The sequence below is a fragment of the Pristis pectinata genome, chromosome 23, assembly GCF_009764475.1.
Source record: "Pristis pectinata isolate sPriPec2 chromosome 23, sPriPec2.1.pri, whole genome shotgun sequence".
In the NCBI taxonomy this organism is placed as follows: Eukaryota; Metazoa; Chordata; class Chondrichthyes; order Rhinopristiformes; family Pristidae; genus Pristis; species Pristis pectinata.
The window spans coordinates 2,076,652-2,092,737 of record NC_067427.1 but is presented as its reverse complement, the minus strand read 5'-3'; the positions used below and the strand labels follow the sequence as shown (position 1 = coordinate 2,092,737).

The window sequence follows — 16,086 nt, the reverse complement described above, 5'->3', positions numbered from 1 at the left end:
ACATGAGTGGATTTCCTTATTTTGTTTTAAGTGCACAAAGTAGACAAATAGATTAAAATACAAGTCTGATGGAGAGTAACAAATCATGGAAATGCTGACAGACAACTGAGGTAGAATAAGAACACCAATCAACTGATGCTTTGAGATGCAGGGGAGCTTCGTATAATGATTACAGTACATCTGGGGACACTAAAACACAGCCAAAGGCCAAAAGAAGATCCCACTTGAGTGAAAAACTTCCTTCCTCATCTTTCAATTTCCAATCCGGCCTTCCTGCATCGTTTGAGGGAGACTGACAAATAGAATGACAAAGTTGTCAATGATTTGACACAAAATTACCTACTGGTCATTTGAGAAGTTTCAAACTAACTTTACAAGAATCCTTCCAGTAAGATAATAAAGCTCTAAGCTCATCTGTCTGAGATGAAATTAAGACCCCGGGTCCCAAGAAGTAAGAGGCCAAGATTTAACATTCCTATGACCGGGATTGGTTAAGATGGCACATGACCTATTTGAGTCCCATTCGAATGGTCGTGTACAATCCATTACAGTAACATTTAACACTAAAACTATGAATTTCTTGATTAAATTCTTTGCAGCAAAGAATGAAACAACACAATGAAAGTTTGTTGAACTTGTTCGAATCAGAATGAGAAGCAAGCTCAAGATACGCCATAAAAGTATTAATTTTCTACCTGTCTGATTCTTTCACTGCTTTGATGAGTCCAGAGTAGAGTTGCTGCTCTGTCTTCAGTGCCTGGTACAAGCTTTCCTCTGACACCTGATCTTCAAGAGTTTGGACAGGCTGCAAAAAGAAATGCCAATAAGCTTCCAAATGAATCCAACCGCATTATCAAATACAAACAAAACATAAAGGAGCATCAACCTGCTGGCCGCCTCCTCCAATGATGGTTCTCTCTCTTGGAAGATGGCCAGGTCTCTGGATACCATCCTTCAGCACAATTACTTCTCGTGTCACCTGCTCTGCTCCCTTTATCTCAGAGGAGGCAGATACAGGCTGAATGTTCTGTGATAACAAAGAAAATAATTACATGTTTCCAAAACAAAAAGAGCAAACTAGCATTTCAAAAATGCCTCCACATAACTTCAGGACATTTGCAAAATACTTTAGTTAATTAAATACTTCTGAAATGCAGTCACTTTTGAGGTGTGGGAAACATGTACAGCAAGCTCCCACAAATAGCAACATGAAAATAACCAGATAAACATTCTTTTTTGGGCAACGCTATGGTTGGGAACCAGATTTAATGACAACTCCAGCACCACAGCAAGATTTAAACTGCAAGGCAGCAGTGCTCAAGGAGCACAGTAAGTGCACCCTTGTACCAGTTGTTACAGATTCAACCAATCTAGCACTCATTGACTTTGAACCAACCATTCCTGATGTAAAGGACAAGAAAGAATGAAATGACAAAACTCAAAAACCTTTCATAATTCACTGTAATCAAGGCAATCAAATACAAGGCTTGAATTTGTATCAATCTAAGAATATAAATGGGACTCCTCCATTCAATCTCAGACTGATCCAACTCAATTGCACCTTCCTAATATCCTTAAATTCTCTTGATATTGAATCATCTGTTATCCCATGCTTTATATACTTGTCAACTGAGTATTTCAACCCTCCGCCTTAAAACACATCAACAATTCACAATGCAATGAGTGAAACAACTTATACCCCAAACGGTTACCTCCTAATCCCAAGACTGTAGTTCTAATACGGAGACACAAGAGACTGCTGTGCTAGCATCTGGAGCAAAACTAAACTGCTGAAACACAGCCAGTCAGGCAGCATCTGAAGAGGTAAAAGTATGGTTGACATTTTGGGTCAAGACCCTGCATCAATGGATGCTCCTTGATCTGCTGAGATCCTCCAGCAGATTATTTTTTGCTGCAGTTCTAGTAGTTTTAGATAGGTCAACCAAGGGAAGTATGTCCCCAGAACAAATGTAAAGCCCTTAAATCACCTCAGATTTTCTGAAATCCAATACAGGCCCACTTTACTCAGTGCCCTCATAGACAAAACTTTAGAAAGGGAGGCTCTGAAAATTTTACTTTAATGATTTCATCCTTGACTTGCAAGGCTTTGGATAATCGTTCAACATTTGCAGCCTGTATTTGAGCATCCTTTTCCAACTGGTCAAGAAGAGCTTGGAGTCGAATCACTTCCATCTGCAAAATTGAGATCAAAAAGTTGTCCTCAGTAATGCTTAAACCTGAATACGAATTACAGAATTTAATGGGGGAGAAAAGTCACTGATTATGCCTCTACTTATTTCAGCCATAACAGACATACTTTTGCATCATTTTCTCTCTTCAAGGCTTCATCCAATTCCTGAGATTTCTGGGCAAGCTCTTTCTTCAGGTTGGTTGAATTCTTCTTGCTTCGGGGCACTTTAACGTGAACCTCATCTTCTGCAGAATCTTGAGTTAATTCAGCTAAGATGAAATGAAAAGAACAGAAATACATTAAATAGCGAGAGCAATCAGAGGAGTCACATCATGTTCATGTGAATGACTTGGATGTGGGAGGCATGATCAGTTAGCTCATGGATGACATGAGTTGTTGATCCTGTGGAAGATAGTCTGAGGCTGCAGAGAGATATCAATGTGTTGGTGAAATGGGCTGAAAAATGGCAGATGGATTTAATTCAGACAAATGTGGAGGTGATGCATTTTGAGAGCACTAATGAGGCTAGGACATACACCATGAAAGGTAGGGTCTTGGGGAGTATTGAGCAGCAAAGGGACCTTGGGGTGCAACTCCACAGATCCTTGAAGGTGGCAACACAGCTAGATAACGTGGTTAGGCCTCCTTTAATAGTCAGGGCATGAAATACAGAGGGAGGGAGGTTATGCTCCAACTTTATAAAACCTTAGACAGACTTCAGCTGGAGTAACTCACACAGATCTAGTCACCATGCTGTAGGAAGGATGTGACAGCATTGGAGAGGGTGCAGAGGAGATTCACCAGGATGTTGCCTGGGATGGAGTGGTTCAGTTATGAGGAGAGACTGAGTAGCTGGGTCTGTTCTCCCTGGAGTAGAGGAGGTATATAAAATTATGAGGGGTATAGAAAGGAAAGGATAGATCGCAGGAAACTTTTCCCCCATATCAGAGGTAGATAAAACTAGAGGAAATAGATTTAGGGTGGGGGGAGTGAAAGGATGAAGAGAGAGTTAGGAGGGGATACGAGGGGGACCTTCTTCACCCAGACAGTGGCAAGTACCTGGAATGCACTGCCCGAGAGATTGGTTGATGCTGGGTCGCTGACAACATTTAAGTGTCCATATGAGCATTTGAATTGCAGCATGGACGAGTTGGGCCGAATGGCTGTACGATTCTATGATTATATACCTACCATCTCTCTCATGCAGCTGCTCCTGCAGTATTTGTATTGTTTGTTTCAGCTCAAGAACGTGTGAGGAATTCAGTGCTTCGTGTTGAGGCGAATGTTGATCTTTTTGCCCATGTTCCACCAATTTCTGCCAAAGAAAGGCACTTGCAATTAGTACTAGAAACAAATCGCAGAATATTAAACCACAGAATTCGTCAATGTCAAGGTTCCAATGGATGACCATACATCTTGTGCATCTTTCCTCCAGTTCCAACAAAAATTTGGGTGGAAGTTATTTTTGCCGGCCAGCACTAAACAGACTTGACACTAAGTATCAGCCAGCAGTTCTCCCAACTCAATATTCAGTTCCACTGGCTTTAACAAAACAGATCACATAAGAGCATTGACACTCAGTGCCCAACTACTACCAATGACTAACTTCACCCACTGAATTGTTATCCCTGGCAATAACCTTCAGTAACCAAAAGCCTATATTCTCTGAAACCCGCCTTCTTCAACGCAAGAAAGCCAAAGGCCGTCAATATCTCTCTGCGACTCTGGCAGAACTCCTTGATAAATTGCAGAACCATGGCTACGTAGGGACTCTCTTTACCCTGGAGATTACTGAAGTGCTCAAGAGGATTTGGAAACCCGTTCTTGTCCTTATAAAACAAATGACACCTAGTTTAAAAAAAATCCAATTTTGGAAGCACAAAACAACCACATTTAATAACTGGCCTCATATTTTGATTAAATGATTTTGATCCTGCTACACAATTAGTAGAGTTAGCCAATCATTCCACACAACGGCAAGTCACACTATCACCAGTTATCAGCAGGTCAATAAGGCACAAATACAAAACATTCCAACATGTAGGAACGTGTCCATCTGCAGCTTACTCACATTAATAATCTTATCTTTTTCATCCAAGGCAGCTTTAAGCTGAGCAATCTGTAGTATCTGATCTTGGTTTGACATGGGATCATGTTCCACCAGGCCTAATGCAGGTTTCTCTTTTTCGACATTTTGACGATTCAGCCCGTCAATATCATGACTGAGTTTCGACAGACGACTACTGGAATGCTCTGAAGCCTCCTAAAAGGAAATTCATAAAATTATAAATGCTCAATGATCTAATTCTATGCAAACAGCAACCAGCTTTACAAGTTTAAAAAAAGTGTATTTATTGCCAACGCTGAATAAGCCAATAAGCTGGAAGCTGTCATAATACTCACAGGAGTTACTGAATAGCAACCCGAGTCCACTACTCAGAAAACAATCCTGAGCAAAGAAGATGAAGATCAAAGCAACACCTCTCAATGATCTCCCAGAAAGTGCACTAAGTGAAGTACAGTTGCATATACATAATGCTCATAAAATCCATTTCAGTCACTTACAGCAGTAGATGTTTAGCTAATTATTTCCACTTTGGCTAGCTGTAGCATTGTCATAAGCAGCCTTCAAGTAGCTAGAACACTTGCATGAATGATGGAATCACATTTTCAACAATTAGGAAACATTAAGAGCCTTTACTTTCTGGCAACAAATTCCTCAATAGGCTAATTAACAGCCATCAACATTTATTTCAACTGTACTATAAGCTCACAACTACATTACATTTACATAGCATCTTCAACCTAGTAAAACATCCCAGGACACTTCAAGCGACCACTGCCAAATAATATTTTGTACTGAACCACAAGAGTTAATAGGTCATAACCAAAAGCTTGGTCAGGCGGTTGGTTTTTAGGACTGCCAAGAAAAATGAAATGTAGAAACAGATTTAGGGAGGGAGCTTGAGAGCTTAAGGCCTAGGAGCTAATGGTGTAGATGCCAGTGATGGGACTGCTGAGAATGCCAGAATCAGTTGAATATATAGAACAGTACAGCACAGGAACAGACCCTTCAGCCCATGACATCTGTGCCGAACACTATGCTAAATTAAACCAAATCTCTTCTGCCTGCACATGATCCATTGATATTGAGGAGGACCATGAAGGTATGGTCAAGGGAGGCGGAGTGTTTACAGGACTGCTTTGAATTGGTGGACTGGACCATTTCAGGGATTCATCTTCAGATCTGAATGTACATGTGACTAATAAAGAAATCTTATCTTATACCATGGCCGTCACTGACTTCATCAAGAGTGCGCCTTTGAGAACATACAGAGTTTTCCCCAAACCAGAAGCCCTGAATGAACCAGGAGATTCGCAGTCTGCTGAGGGCTAGATCTGTGGCATTTAAGACCGGCAATCCAGAACCCTACAAGGGATCCAGGTATGACCTGCGGAAGGTCATCGTGAGAGCGAGAAAGCAATTCTGAGTGAAGCTAGAGACACAATCAGATGCACGACAGCTGCGGCAGGGTACGCATGCCATTACTTCCTACAAGGTGAAACCTAATAGCACAAATGGCAGTGATGCTTCACTCCCTGATGAGCTCAACACCTTTTATGCATGCTTTGAAAGGGAGAATAACACTACACCTGTGCGAATCCTCACAGAATCTGGTGACCTTGTGATCTCTGTCTCGGAGGCCGACGTCAGAACATCCTTCAAGAGGGTGAACCCTCGCAAGGTGTCAGGCCCCTGGTGTACCTGGCTGGGTACTGAAAATCTGTGCTGACCAACTGGCTGGTGCGTTCAAGAACATCTTCAACCTCTCACTGCTGCAGTCAGAGGTTCCCATCTGCTTCAAAAAGGACATCAATCACACCAGTGCCCAAGAAGAGCAGGGTGAGCTGCCTCAACAACTATCACCCAGAAGCACTCACATCTACGGTGATGTAGTGCTTTGAGAGGTTGATCATGGCTAGAATTAACTCATGCCTGAACAAGGACCTTGACCCACTGCAATTTGCCCACCGCCACAACAGGTCTACAGCAGACGCAATCTCACTGGCTCTCCACTCTGCTCTGGAGCACCTAGACAACAGCAAAACATATGTCAGGCTGCTGTTTATCGATTACAGCTTGGTGGTGTTCAACATCATCATCCCCTCAGAACTGATCAACAAGCTTCAAAACATGGGCCTCCCTCTGCAACTGGATCCTTGACTTTCTTATCGGGAGACCACAGTCAGTGCAGATTGGAAGCAACATCTCCTCGCTGACAATCAACACAGACTCACCCTACACTCATAACTGTGTGGCTAGGCACAGCTCAAGCACCATCTACACGTTCACTGATGACACCACTGTTGTTGGCAGAATCTCAAATGGCAATGAGGCGTACAGGAGTGAGATAGATCGGCTGGTTGAGTGGTGTCGCAACAACAACCTCGCACTCAATGTCAGCAAGACCATGAAATCAATTGTGGACTTCAGGAAGGGGCAGTCAGGAGAACACGCACCAGTCCTCATTGAGGGGTCAGCAGTGGAAAGGGTGAGCAGCTTCAAGTTCCTGGGTGTCAACATCTCAGAGGACGTGTCTTGGGCCCAACACATTGATGCAATCATGAAAAAGGCACATCAGTGGCTCAACTTCATTACGAGTTTGAGGAGATTTGGTATGTCACCAAAGTCTCTTGCAAATTTCTACAGATGTACAGTGGAGAGCATTCTGACTGGTTGCATCACAGCCTGGTACGGAGGCTCCAATGTGCAGGATTGAAAGAGGCTGCAGAGGGTTGTAGACTCAGCCAGCTCCATCATGGCCATAACCCTCCCCACCATCGAGGTCATCTTCAAGAGGCGGTGCCTCAAGAAGGCAGCATCCATCATTAAGGACCCTCACCACCCAGGGCATACCCTCTTCATTTTACCATCATCGGGGAGGAGGTACAGGAGCCTACTGACCCACACTCAACGTTTCAGGAAGAGTTTCTTGCCCTCTGCCATCAGATTTATGAACGGTCCATGAACACTACCTCATTATTCCTATTTTGCACTATTTATATTTGTAATTTATAGTCATTTTTATGTCTTTATGTCTTGCACTGTACTGCTGCCGCAAAACAACACATTTCACGTCATACAAGTCAGTGATAATAAACCAGATTCTGATTCTCCATTCCCTGCAGTTATGTGCCTATCTAAAAGCCTCTTACAGGATACTGTTGTATCTGCTTCTACCATGACCCTTGGCAGCCTGTTCCAGGCACCCACCACACTGTGCAAAATAAATCTTCCCCCCCCACTGTGGAAAAAAATTTAAAGCATTATTCAAAGGGTCAAGCCATTTCTGCCACGACAGCTGTGCTGTCTGTCCTTGGTAGACTGCCAACCAGCCAGCCCTACCTAGCTTGCTTGCACATAGTATAAGGTTGTGGGAACTTGTTTTTCTTTGGAATCATTGTTCCGTAATCTGTCCTAACGCTGCAGGCAGAGTAACTTTTAAGCGGATAGGTGCTTTGGGTTATCACCTAGAACATGCTGTGAAACTTCTGTACTTGTGTGAATCAGTGTTTTTTGTCACGTGTATTTTAACTATAAAAATGAGTGTAATCCTTTGTTGAGCAGAGTCTCGGAACTCCTCTTTTAGGAGTCTGAGCTCTCCATATCATGTTACAATAAAGGCTTTCTGAAGCAGATGCCCTCCAGGTCCAAGTAATACTCTTCCATGACACCGCCTCACCCTAAATACATGTGCTCTAGTATTTGACGTTTCTATCCTGGGGAAAAGATTCTGGAAATATACAATACTTACATTATATATATTTTTTAAATTAAAGGGAGTACTTGGTCTAGACAAAAAGATCAGCAATAGAACATATTAATATACCTAATTAAAGTCAGCAACTGTCCCAATTAAAAATCCATTTTTCTTGCCCTGAAAATACTTGTCAAGCCCTTCTTGCCCTCTTGTACAAGGCAGCCAATCTACTTCCTTTCCCCTAAATAAATCTATGCTTTCTCTGAGGATTCTGCCTAGTTCTTTCAGTCCAGCCATCACCCAGGGAGCATCCCAACCTAGAGATTTAGCAGCTGATGATTGAGGCAGACTGGCAAAAGCTCAGTACTGGGAGCCTCTGACCCGGCCTCCAGCACTTGGAAATGGTTGCATTGCAATAGACAAGAATACGGATCCACTCTTTAAAGAGGAAAAGCAGAGAGTCTGTATAGTACCAAGGGCTCCTGCTATTTTCCAGGGTTCTGGAGTTGAGAGATTGTCACACAAGTCCAATCAATCACTGGTTTGTTACAAAATACCAGGCAGACATAATTGCCCTGCTTGCAGCCTAGACAAAAATATGAAATAGTGTTACAGCAGCAGGAATTTCATCATGATATTTTAGAAACTCTACCACAAAGCTTTGACAATTAAAGGCATTATATAAATGCCCTTATAAAAGCATTTAGCAATTAACCTTCAATTATATTGTCGTCATCTCAGCCACATACCCTGAGGAGCTGATCCTTGCTGTTAATGGTGTTTAAGAGTTCCTCAATCTCCTTTTCATGCTCTGAGCTCAGCTTCTTCCTCTCTGCCCAAGCATTCTCCAGCAGCTTCTCCTGTACCTTTAAGCGCTGATTCAAATGCTCTGCCAGGTCCTTGGTACCACAGTGAGACTGGCTCAGCAGTGTGTTTGTCATCTCCTGAATTAGAAAACAAAAATGATGAAATAAAGCTCCAAAAACTCTATCAAATGGTCCTCTTCTTTAACTCAGAAAAACAAATTAATACAACTGTGATAGCATCTTAATTCTCAAGAATTTAAAAGATTGGTTGAAAATTATGTTGTACATCACAATGCATCAATACAGGAAAATGTTTGATTTATGCCAATTGTCCTTATTAATATATGCATTTGTAGATGCAAATATTACCTGCAGAAACAGACAGAGTGCAAAAATCCTGGCAGCACCAAGGGCAAGCTGTACTGTCAGAGCAGGGGGTGGGCAATGCCAGAAATGATAGGGAGACGTATAGTGCTGTCAGATGAGACATTAAACTGAAACACTCCACTTTCACAGATGCACATTCATGACACTATTTCAGAGAGCAGCAGGTTTATACCCAATGACCTGAGAAATACTAATCTTCGAATTAACACTGGTAAAATAAAATTAGTTGTGTTCACAAGGTTACTCATGGGAAGTTGCTGTGGGCGGGCAGACAGTCTGCCATTTTTGCCTCAGCTGCAACAGTGAACACATTTTCTAAAGTACTTCATTGGCTGTGAATCACTGGGAGATCAAAGCTCCAAAAGGCCCAATTACAATGAGATTCTCTTTTTACTGATAATTTACTGATCAAGAAGCTTTACTGAAAAGACTTTGGTAGAACATTTCCAAAGAAAAATGTTGCAGCATGGTCAGGCAAACTATAATTAGTCACATTATTTATTTTCAAATCACACAGGACTTGGATTTTTCAACTTCCTCACTTCAAGAGCCTTCACTGGAATAGCAAAGATAAATGTATAGCTGGAGAGAAAGTGCAACAAGAAGGGCTTCATGTTCCTGGGGCAAAGGGGCCAGTGCAGGATTGCCCCTCAGTAGGGACCTATGTCCTTACAAGGAGGTTTGCTAAGAAGTTAGGTTTAAAGTAATTTGGCAGGGGAATGAGCACAGAAAGGCATCACTGAAAGTACAGCAAAAACAAACAAAGGTTTTTCTAAGTCAGGACTGGACTAAGAAAGAGCCCAAGATCCAAAACGTGCTTAACTGTGGGGATCTTTAGCTACCCAAATATAGAGTGACATGGAAATAGGTGAAGTCCAAAAGCAGTGTGTGTAGGCAGGGCGGGGGAGAAAAAGGAGCGAGTGTAACCCAAGTGTTCAGGAGAATTTTCTTAACATGCTTCAAGCCAATGAGGAAGGGAACATTGCTGAGAAAGAAGTCAGACCACGTGAAGCAAGTACCTGTGGGAGGAAAGAGCAATCACAAAATCTTGCTTTATTTTAAAAATAAAAGCGATGGAAAGGGACATAGGTCACCCTAAAATGGGTAAAAACAGGCAATTGAAGAACTAATTTTAAAAGGACAAGTAGATATCTAGACTGGAATCAACATGTGACAGGCAAAACTGTAACTTGAATAGGAGGCCTCTTTAAAAAAAAGTGGAAATGCTGCAGAAAGCTCAAGAGCGGAAGTTAAAAATAGGAAACAAGTGGTAAACATGGCACAAGTAAAAACCAACAGCAAAGAGAAAAGGGAAGCTAAAAGTATTCCAGTCATATGAACAGGAAAAGAGTTGCAAGAGAGAAATACAAACAGGGAAAATCTACTCAGAGTCAAAGTTTGTACCTGAACTACTAAGTGAGTATTTGATCAGTCTTTGCCATGGAAGATGGTGGTAAAACTTGATGAACAGGTACTAGAAAAGTCAGTTGTACTTAAAACAGATAAATCATCCAGTCCTGATCAGATAACATTCTAGGGAGATGAAGGAAGGAAGGAAGGAGGAAACTACAGATGAACTGCAAATGATTTTGCAAACATCACTATTTTCAGGAGTGGTGCCCAAGGACTGGAAAACTGCAACGTTCAAAAGAGCATGTGGGGATAAACCCAGCAACCAAAAACCAGTCAGTTTAATCTCCGCAGCAGGGAAGTTCCAGAAACAATAAATCAGGGCAGAATTAGTAGTCACTTGGAAACAATTTGGATTAATTAGAGAGCCACATGGATTTGTTAGAAGACAAGCAGTGTCAATGAGATCATTTTTTTTGGATAAACTAACAGAAAGGGTTGATGGGGGAGAAATAAAATTGATGCATTATGTGGACTTCCAAAAGGCATTTGAAAAGATGCCACATATTAGGCTTGTTACCAAGATCAAAGCCCATTGAATAAGAGAGGCTATAGCAGCACGGATGGAAAATTGGCTAAGAAACTGGAAACAGAACAACACCGAAACTGAAAACAGAACAACACCGAAACGGAAAAACGTTCAGGTCTACAGAAGAGGGCAGGGCAGTCAGATGCTGCCATAGGAGGCAGTACAGACTCAACAGGCCCAATATCTTTCTTCCATGCTCTACTATCTTGTGATCAACTTTTGTTTATAGATTAATTACCTCCAAACTGTCAGCCTTCTCTTTAAGTGATTGCTGCAGCTGCAATATGACAGCATCCTTTTCACGGAGTGACTGCACTTGACTGTCCTCCAGCTCTTGTTTCAGCCTTTGCAAACTCTTGCACATATTTGTCAGATGCTGCAGCTCGATGTCTTTTTCTTTAATTGTACCATCCAAGCTCTTCAGAATAAAATCAAAGAATTAATGGACTTATCCAAGAGAAAAGTTACGTATAATGCCATGACAAAAGAAACACGAAGCCATTTAGAAAACAGTACTGCATTTTAAATCTATCGCCAAACACTACAGTTTTGGGAACAGGAATACAAGTCAATGTAATTATAAATGGATAAACCATTATGGTCCAGGTGTTAGAGCCAATGAAGGAACAGGCCATAATACTGATCAAAATATTTAATGCCTTACGAAGAACTTAAAACTTCATTCATAAGTCACCAAGATTCAGAAACCAAAAGCATATTCTGACCGAATTTTATTAAAAAGATGCATTTTTTTTTAAGCTTTCAAATAAATGTTGCAGTACTACAAGAAGGCACCACTTATGTCAGATTATTTCATCTGTAATTGAATACGATTTGGGAGTACATAAATTTTAAACATGTTGTTCATCATATTAAAAACACAAGTTTATGCCTATATTTGGCATTCTGCTTTACTATAGAACATTACACCACAGTACAGGCCCTTCAGCCCACGATGTTGTGCCAACCTTTTAGTCTACTCTAAGATCAATCTATTACCTCCCACATACCCCTCCATTTTTCTATCATCTACCTGCCTATCTAAGAGTCTCTTAAATGTCCCTAATGTATCTGCCTCTACCAGCACCCTTGGCAGTGCGTTCCACGCACCCACCACTCTGTAAAAAAAAACTTACCTCTGATATCCCCCCCCTGTACTCTCCTCCAATCACCTTAAAATTATGCCCCCTCACGTCAGCCATTTCTGCCTTGGGAAAAAGTCTCTGACTGTCCACTCGATCTATGCTTATCATCATCTTGTACACCTCTATCAGGTCACTTCTCATCCTCCTTTGCTCCAAAGAGAAAAGCCCTAGTTCACTCAACCTATCCTATAAGACATGCTCTCCAATCCAGGTAGCATCCTGGTAAATCTCCTCTGCACCCTTTCTGAAGCTTCCACATCCTTCCTATAGTGAGGTGACCAGAACTGAGCACAATATTCCAAGTGTGGTCTAACCAGGGTTTTATACAGCTGCAATATTACCTCATGGGTCTTGAGCTCAATCCCCCAACTAATGAAGGCCAACACTCCATACGCCTTCTTAACAACCCTATCAACTTGCGCAGCAACTTTGAGGGATCAATGGACATGGACCCTAAGATCCTTCTGTTCCTCCACACCGCTGAGAATCCTGCCATTAACCCTGTATTCTGCCTTCAAATTCGACCTTCCAAAGTGAATCACTTCACACTTTTCCAGGTTGAACTTCTCAGCCCAGCTCTGCATCCTATCAATGTCCTGTTGTAACCCTGGACAACCTTCTACACTATCCACACCACACCAACCTTCGTGTCATCTGCAAGCATACTAACCCACCCTTCCACTTCCTATCACAAAGAGCAAGGGTCCCAGAACAGATCCCTGCAGAACACCACTGGTCACCGACCTCCAGGCAGAATATGCTCATCTACCACCAACCTCTGCCTTTTATAAGCAAGCCAATTCCGACTCTACACAGCCAAGTCTCCCTGGATTCCATGCCTCCTGACCTTTCTTATTTCTCTTGTGCCTTGCCCTTCATCTTTGAGCACCCACAGGGTTTAATCTGCAGGTAACTTCCCTAGCCAGGGGTGTCCACGTTTCTGCTCCTATTGAAACCAGTCGAGAGCCGTTGCCTCTTCTGACTAATACCAGGCTGCCCTACATACAGATATTAACTTTTAAATTTATGAAAAACCATTGCACTCTAAGTAACCAAACCAATGTTATTTTCAATATCTGCATTCTCCAAAATTATTGGGATAACCTAGGGTTCGTATCATAAACAATTTATTTCACTAGAACATAATTCTAGAATAATAAGTAGCTTCGAGCAAGTTTAAAGCTTATGCATAAATTTATTTGTACAGCAAAATTTTCAGCCTTACTAAAAATACTTACATTAATGGTTTCTTCACGATTGGCAAGGAGACTCTTCAGTCGATCAAAATTATGTTCTTTTTCCCTCAATGCCAGATGCAACTGCTGAATCTCATTTTCCTTTTCATCAATAGCTGCATGTTTTTGATCAAGCGCTTGCTTCAAAGGTTTACAGAGGAGAAATATAAAGGGACCATTACAGTGAATGCAAAAAAAAAGCAGCAAAACTGAATTATTTTACCACAGAGATAGTGTGACAGGGCTGCAGCATACTTTCAGATGACATCTGTGCATAAACACTTTCAAGCAGAGGTGGCAATCCAATACAGGATCCCCACAGAAAACTTCTCCCTCGTTAAATTGGCAATGCAAGGCCAATTTATGCCAAAGGCTTCAGCATGAGATAGGATCTGCACAACTTGCAGGAGTTTGGGACTTGGAGCGAGAACAGGAGAATTGGAAAAAAAGAGGTGAGTCATGTTACTTGCCTGTGAGTTTCACTTGCAGGAACTTGGGAGGTAAGTCAGCTAATTGTTAATTAATAGGTGATTGGCTAATTAGCTAATTATCAGCAGCTAACAAAAAGTCAGGGTCAAAAGGAGCAGCCATTTTGAGAGGGGTTGCTGTCTAGTCAAAGTACTGCTGGCTGTCTAAGTGTGGGCTTTGGTGAGGAGGGTGAATTAAGGCAAGGTGAGGGTAGGCTCTTATTCTTCTTTTGTCTCTTTAACTTCCCTCAAAGCTTTTTAGTCATGGCAGGTGAGCTCAGACCCGTGTCATGCTCCTCCTGTGCAATGTAGTAACTCAGGGAGGCTGCCAGTGCCCCCTGACGATTGTGTGCAGGAAGTGTGTCCAGCTGCAGCTCTTAACAGACTGCATGATGGCACTGGAGCTGCACATTGATTCACTTTGGAGCATCCGCTGAGAATGTGGTGGATAGCGCGTTTAGTGAGTTGGTCATACCACAGTTCAAGGGCCTAGGGAAAGATAAGGAATGGGTGACCAACAGGTAGAGCAGTAGCAGGAAGGTATTGCAGGAGTTCCCTGTGGTCATCTCCCTCCAGAACAGATATACTGCTTTGGATAGTGTTGGGGGAGATGGCTCATCAGGGGAAGGCAGCAGTAGCCAGGATCACGGCACCGTGAGCGGCTCTGCTGCACAGGAGGGCAGGAAAAAGTGGCAGAGCTCCAGTGGTCGGGGATTCCATGGTGAGGGGAATAGACAGGAGCTTCTGCGTCCACAAATGGGACTCCTGGTTGGTGTGTTGCCTCCCAGGTGCAAGGGTCAGGGATGTCTTGGAGCGGCTGCAGGACATTCTGGAAGGGGAGGGTGAACAGCCAGTTGTCGTGGTGCAGGTAGGTACCAATGGTATAGGAAAAAAGTGGGATGAGGTCCTACAAGCTGAATTTAGGGAGCTAGATTAAAAAAAGTAGGACCTCAAAAGTAATAATCTCAGGAATACTACCTGTGCCACATGCTAGTCGGAGTAGGAATAGCAGCATAGTTAGGATGAATGTGGCTTGAGCAGTAGTGCAGGATAAGATGTCTTTATTAGTCACACATACATCGAAACAGTGAAATGCACCTTTTGTGTAGAGTGTTTTGGGGGCAGCCCACAAGTGTCACCGTGCTTCCGGCGCCAACAGAGCATGCCCACAACTTCCTAACCTGTATGTCTTTGGAATGCCAGAGGAAACCGGAGCACCCGGAGAAAACCCACGTGGGAGGGTTTCAGATTCCTGCGGTGTTGGAATCGGTTCTGGGGGAGGTGGGACCAATACAAACCAGACTGTCTACACCTGGGCAGGACTGGGATCAATGTCCTATGGCGATTGTTTGCTAGTGCTGTTGGGGGGGGGGGGGGGGGGGTTAAAACTAATATGGCAAGGGGATGGGAATCCATGCAGAAAGACATAAGCAAAGCAGAGACCAGAGCAATAGTTAAAGATGAAAAGTAAGAGTGGAGTACAGAAAAGTCAAATGCAAGAGGACAGGTTTTTAGATTCTAAAAGGACAATGAGTGCAAGGACACCTTATTTGAAGGCCTATAGTATTCAAAACAAGGTCAGTCAACTTGTGGCAGACATCAGTACAAAGAAGTATGATTTAGTAGCCATTACAGAAATGTGGTTGCAGGGTGGAGATGATTGGGAATTACATATCCAAAAGGTATCAGGTAATGTGGAAGGATAGGCAGGAAGGTAAGGGAGGTGGGATAGTGCTCTTAATTAGGAATGAGATCAGGGCGATGGTGAGAGATGATACAAGACCTAGAGAACAGAATGTTGAGTCAATCTTGGTAGCGGTTAGGAATAGCAGAGGGAAAACAAAAATCACTGGTGGGAGATAGTGAAAATTATTATATAAAGCAGAAAAGGGTGGCTAAACTGAACATGTGTCCCTTGGAAGATGAAGGGGGAATTAATATTGGGTAATATGGAAATGGCCAAAGCCTTCAATGACTATTTTGTGTCAGTCTTCACGGTGGAGGATATGTCTAACATGCCAAATCGAGATGATGTGGGAGGTGAGGACCTCGATACAATCACTGTCACTAAAGAGGTAGTGATGAGCAAACTAGTGGGTCTAAAGGTAGACAAGTCCCCTGGTCATGATGGGATGCATCCCAGGGTATCAAAAG

The 16,086-nt window shown here is 42.5% G+C and overlaps 1 protein-coding gene across 11 annotated transcripts in view; it reads right to left on the bottom strand.

Annotated features, from left to right (window-relative positions):
- Positions 1 to 16,086, bottom strand: part of cdk5rap2 (CDK5 regulatory subunit associated protein 2) — a 121,394-nt gene that overhangs the window by 53,736 nt on the left and 51,572 nt on the right. For all 11 annotated transcript variants that reach the window (XM_052037133.1, XM_052037124.1, XM_052037122.1 and 8 more), the window contains 9 exons: positions 13,469 to 13,606; positions 11,324 to 11,503; positions 8,703 to 8,897; positions 4,263 to 4,454; positions 3,383 to 3,506; positions 2,318 to 2,460; positions 2,077 to 2,193; positions 887 to 1,027; positions 696 to 805 (listed from right to left, as the gene is read on the bottom strand). In XM_052037133.1, the coding sequence (XP_051893093.1) occupies positions 696 to 805; positions 887 to 1,027; positions 2,077 to 2,193; positions 2,318 to 2,460; positions 3,383 to 3,506; positions 4,263 to 4,454; positions 8,703 to 8,897; positions 11,324 to 11,503; positions 13,469 to 13,606 (1,340 nt within the window). The remainder of the gene's footprint in view (positions 1 to 695; positions 806 to 886; positions 1,028 to 2,076; positions 2,194 to 2,317; positions 2,461 to 3,382; positions 3,507 to 4,262; positions 4,455 to 8,702; positions 8,898 to 11,323; positions 11,504 to 13,468; positions 13,607 to 16,086) is intronic.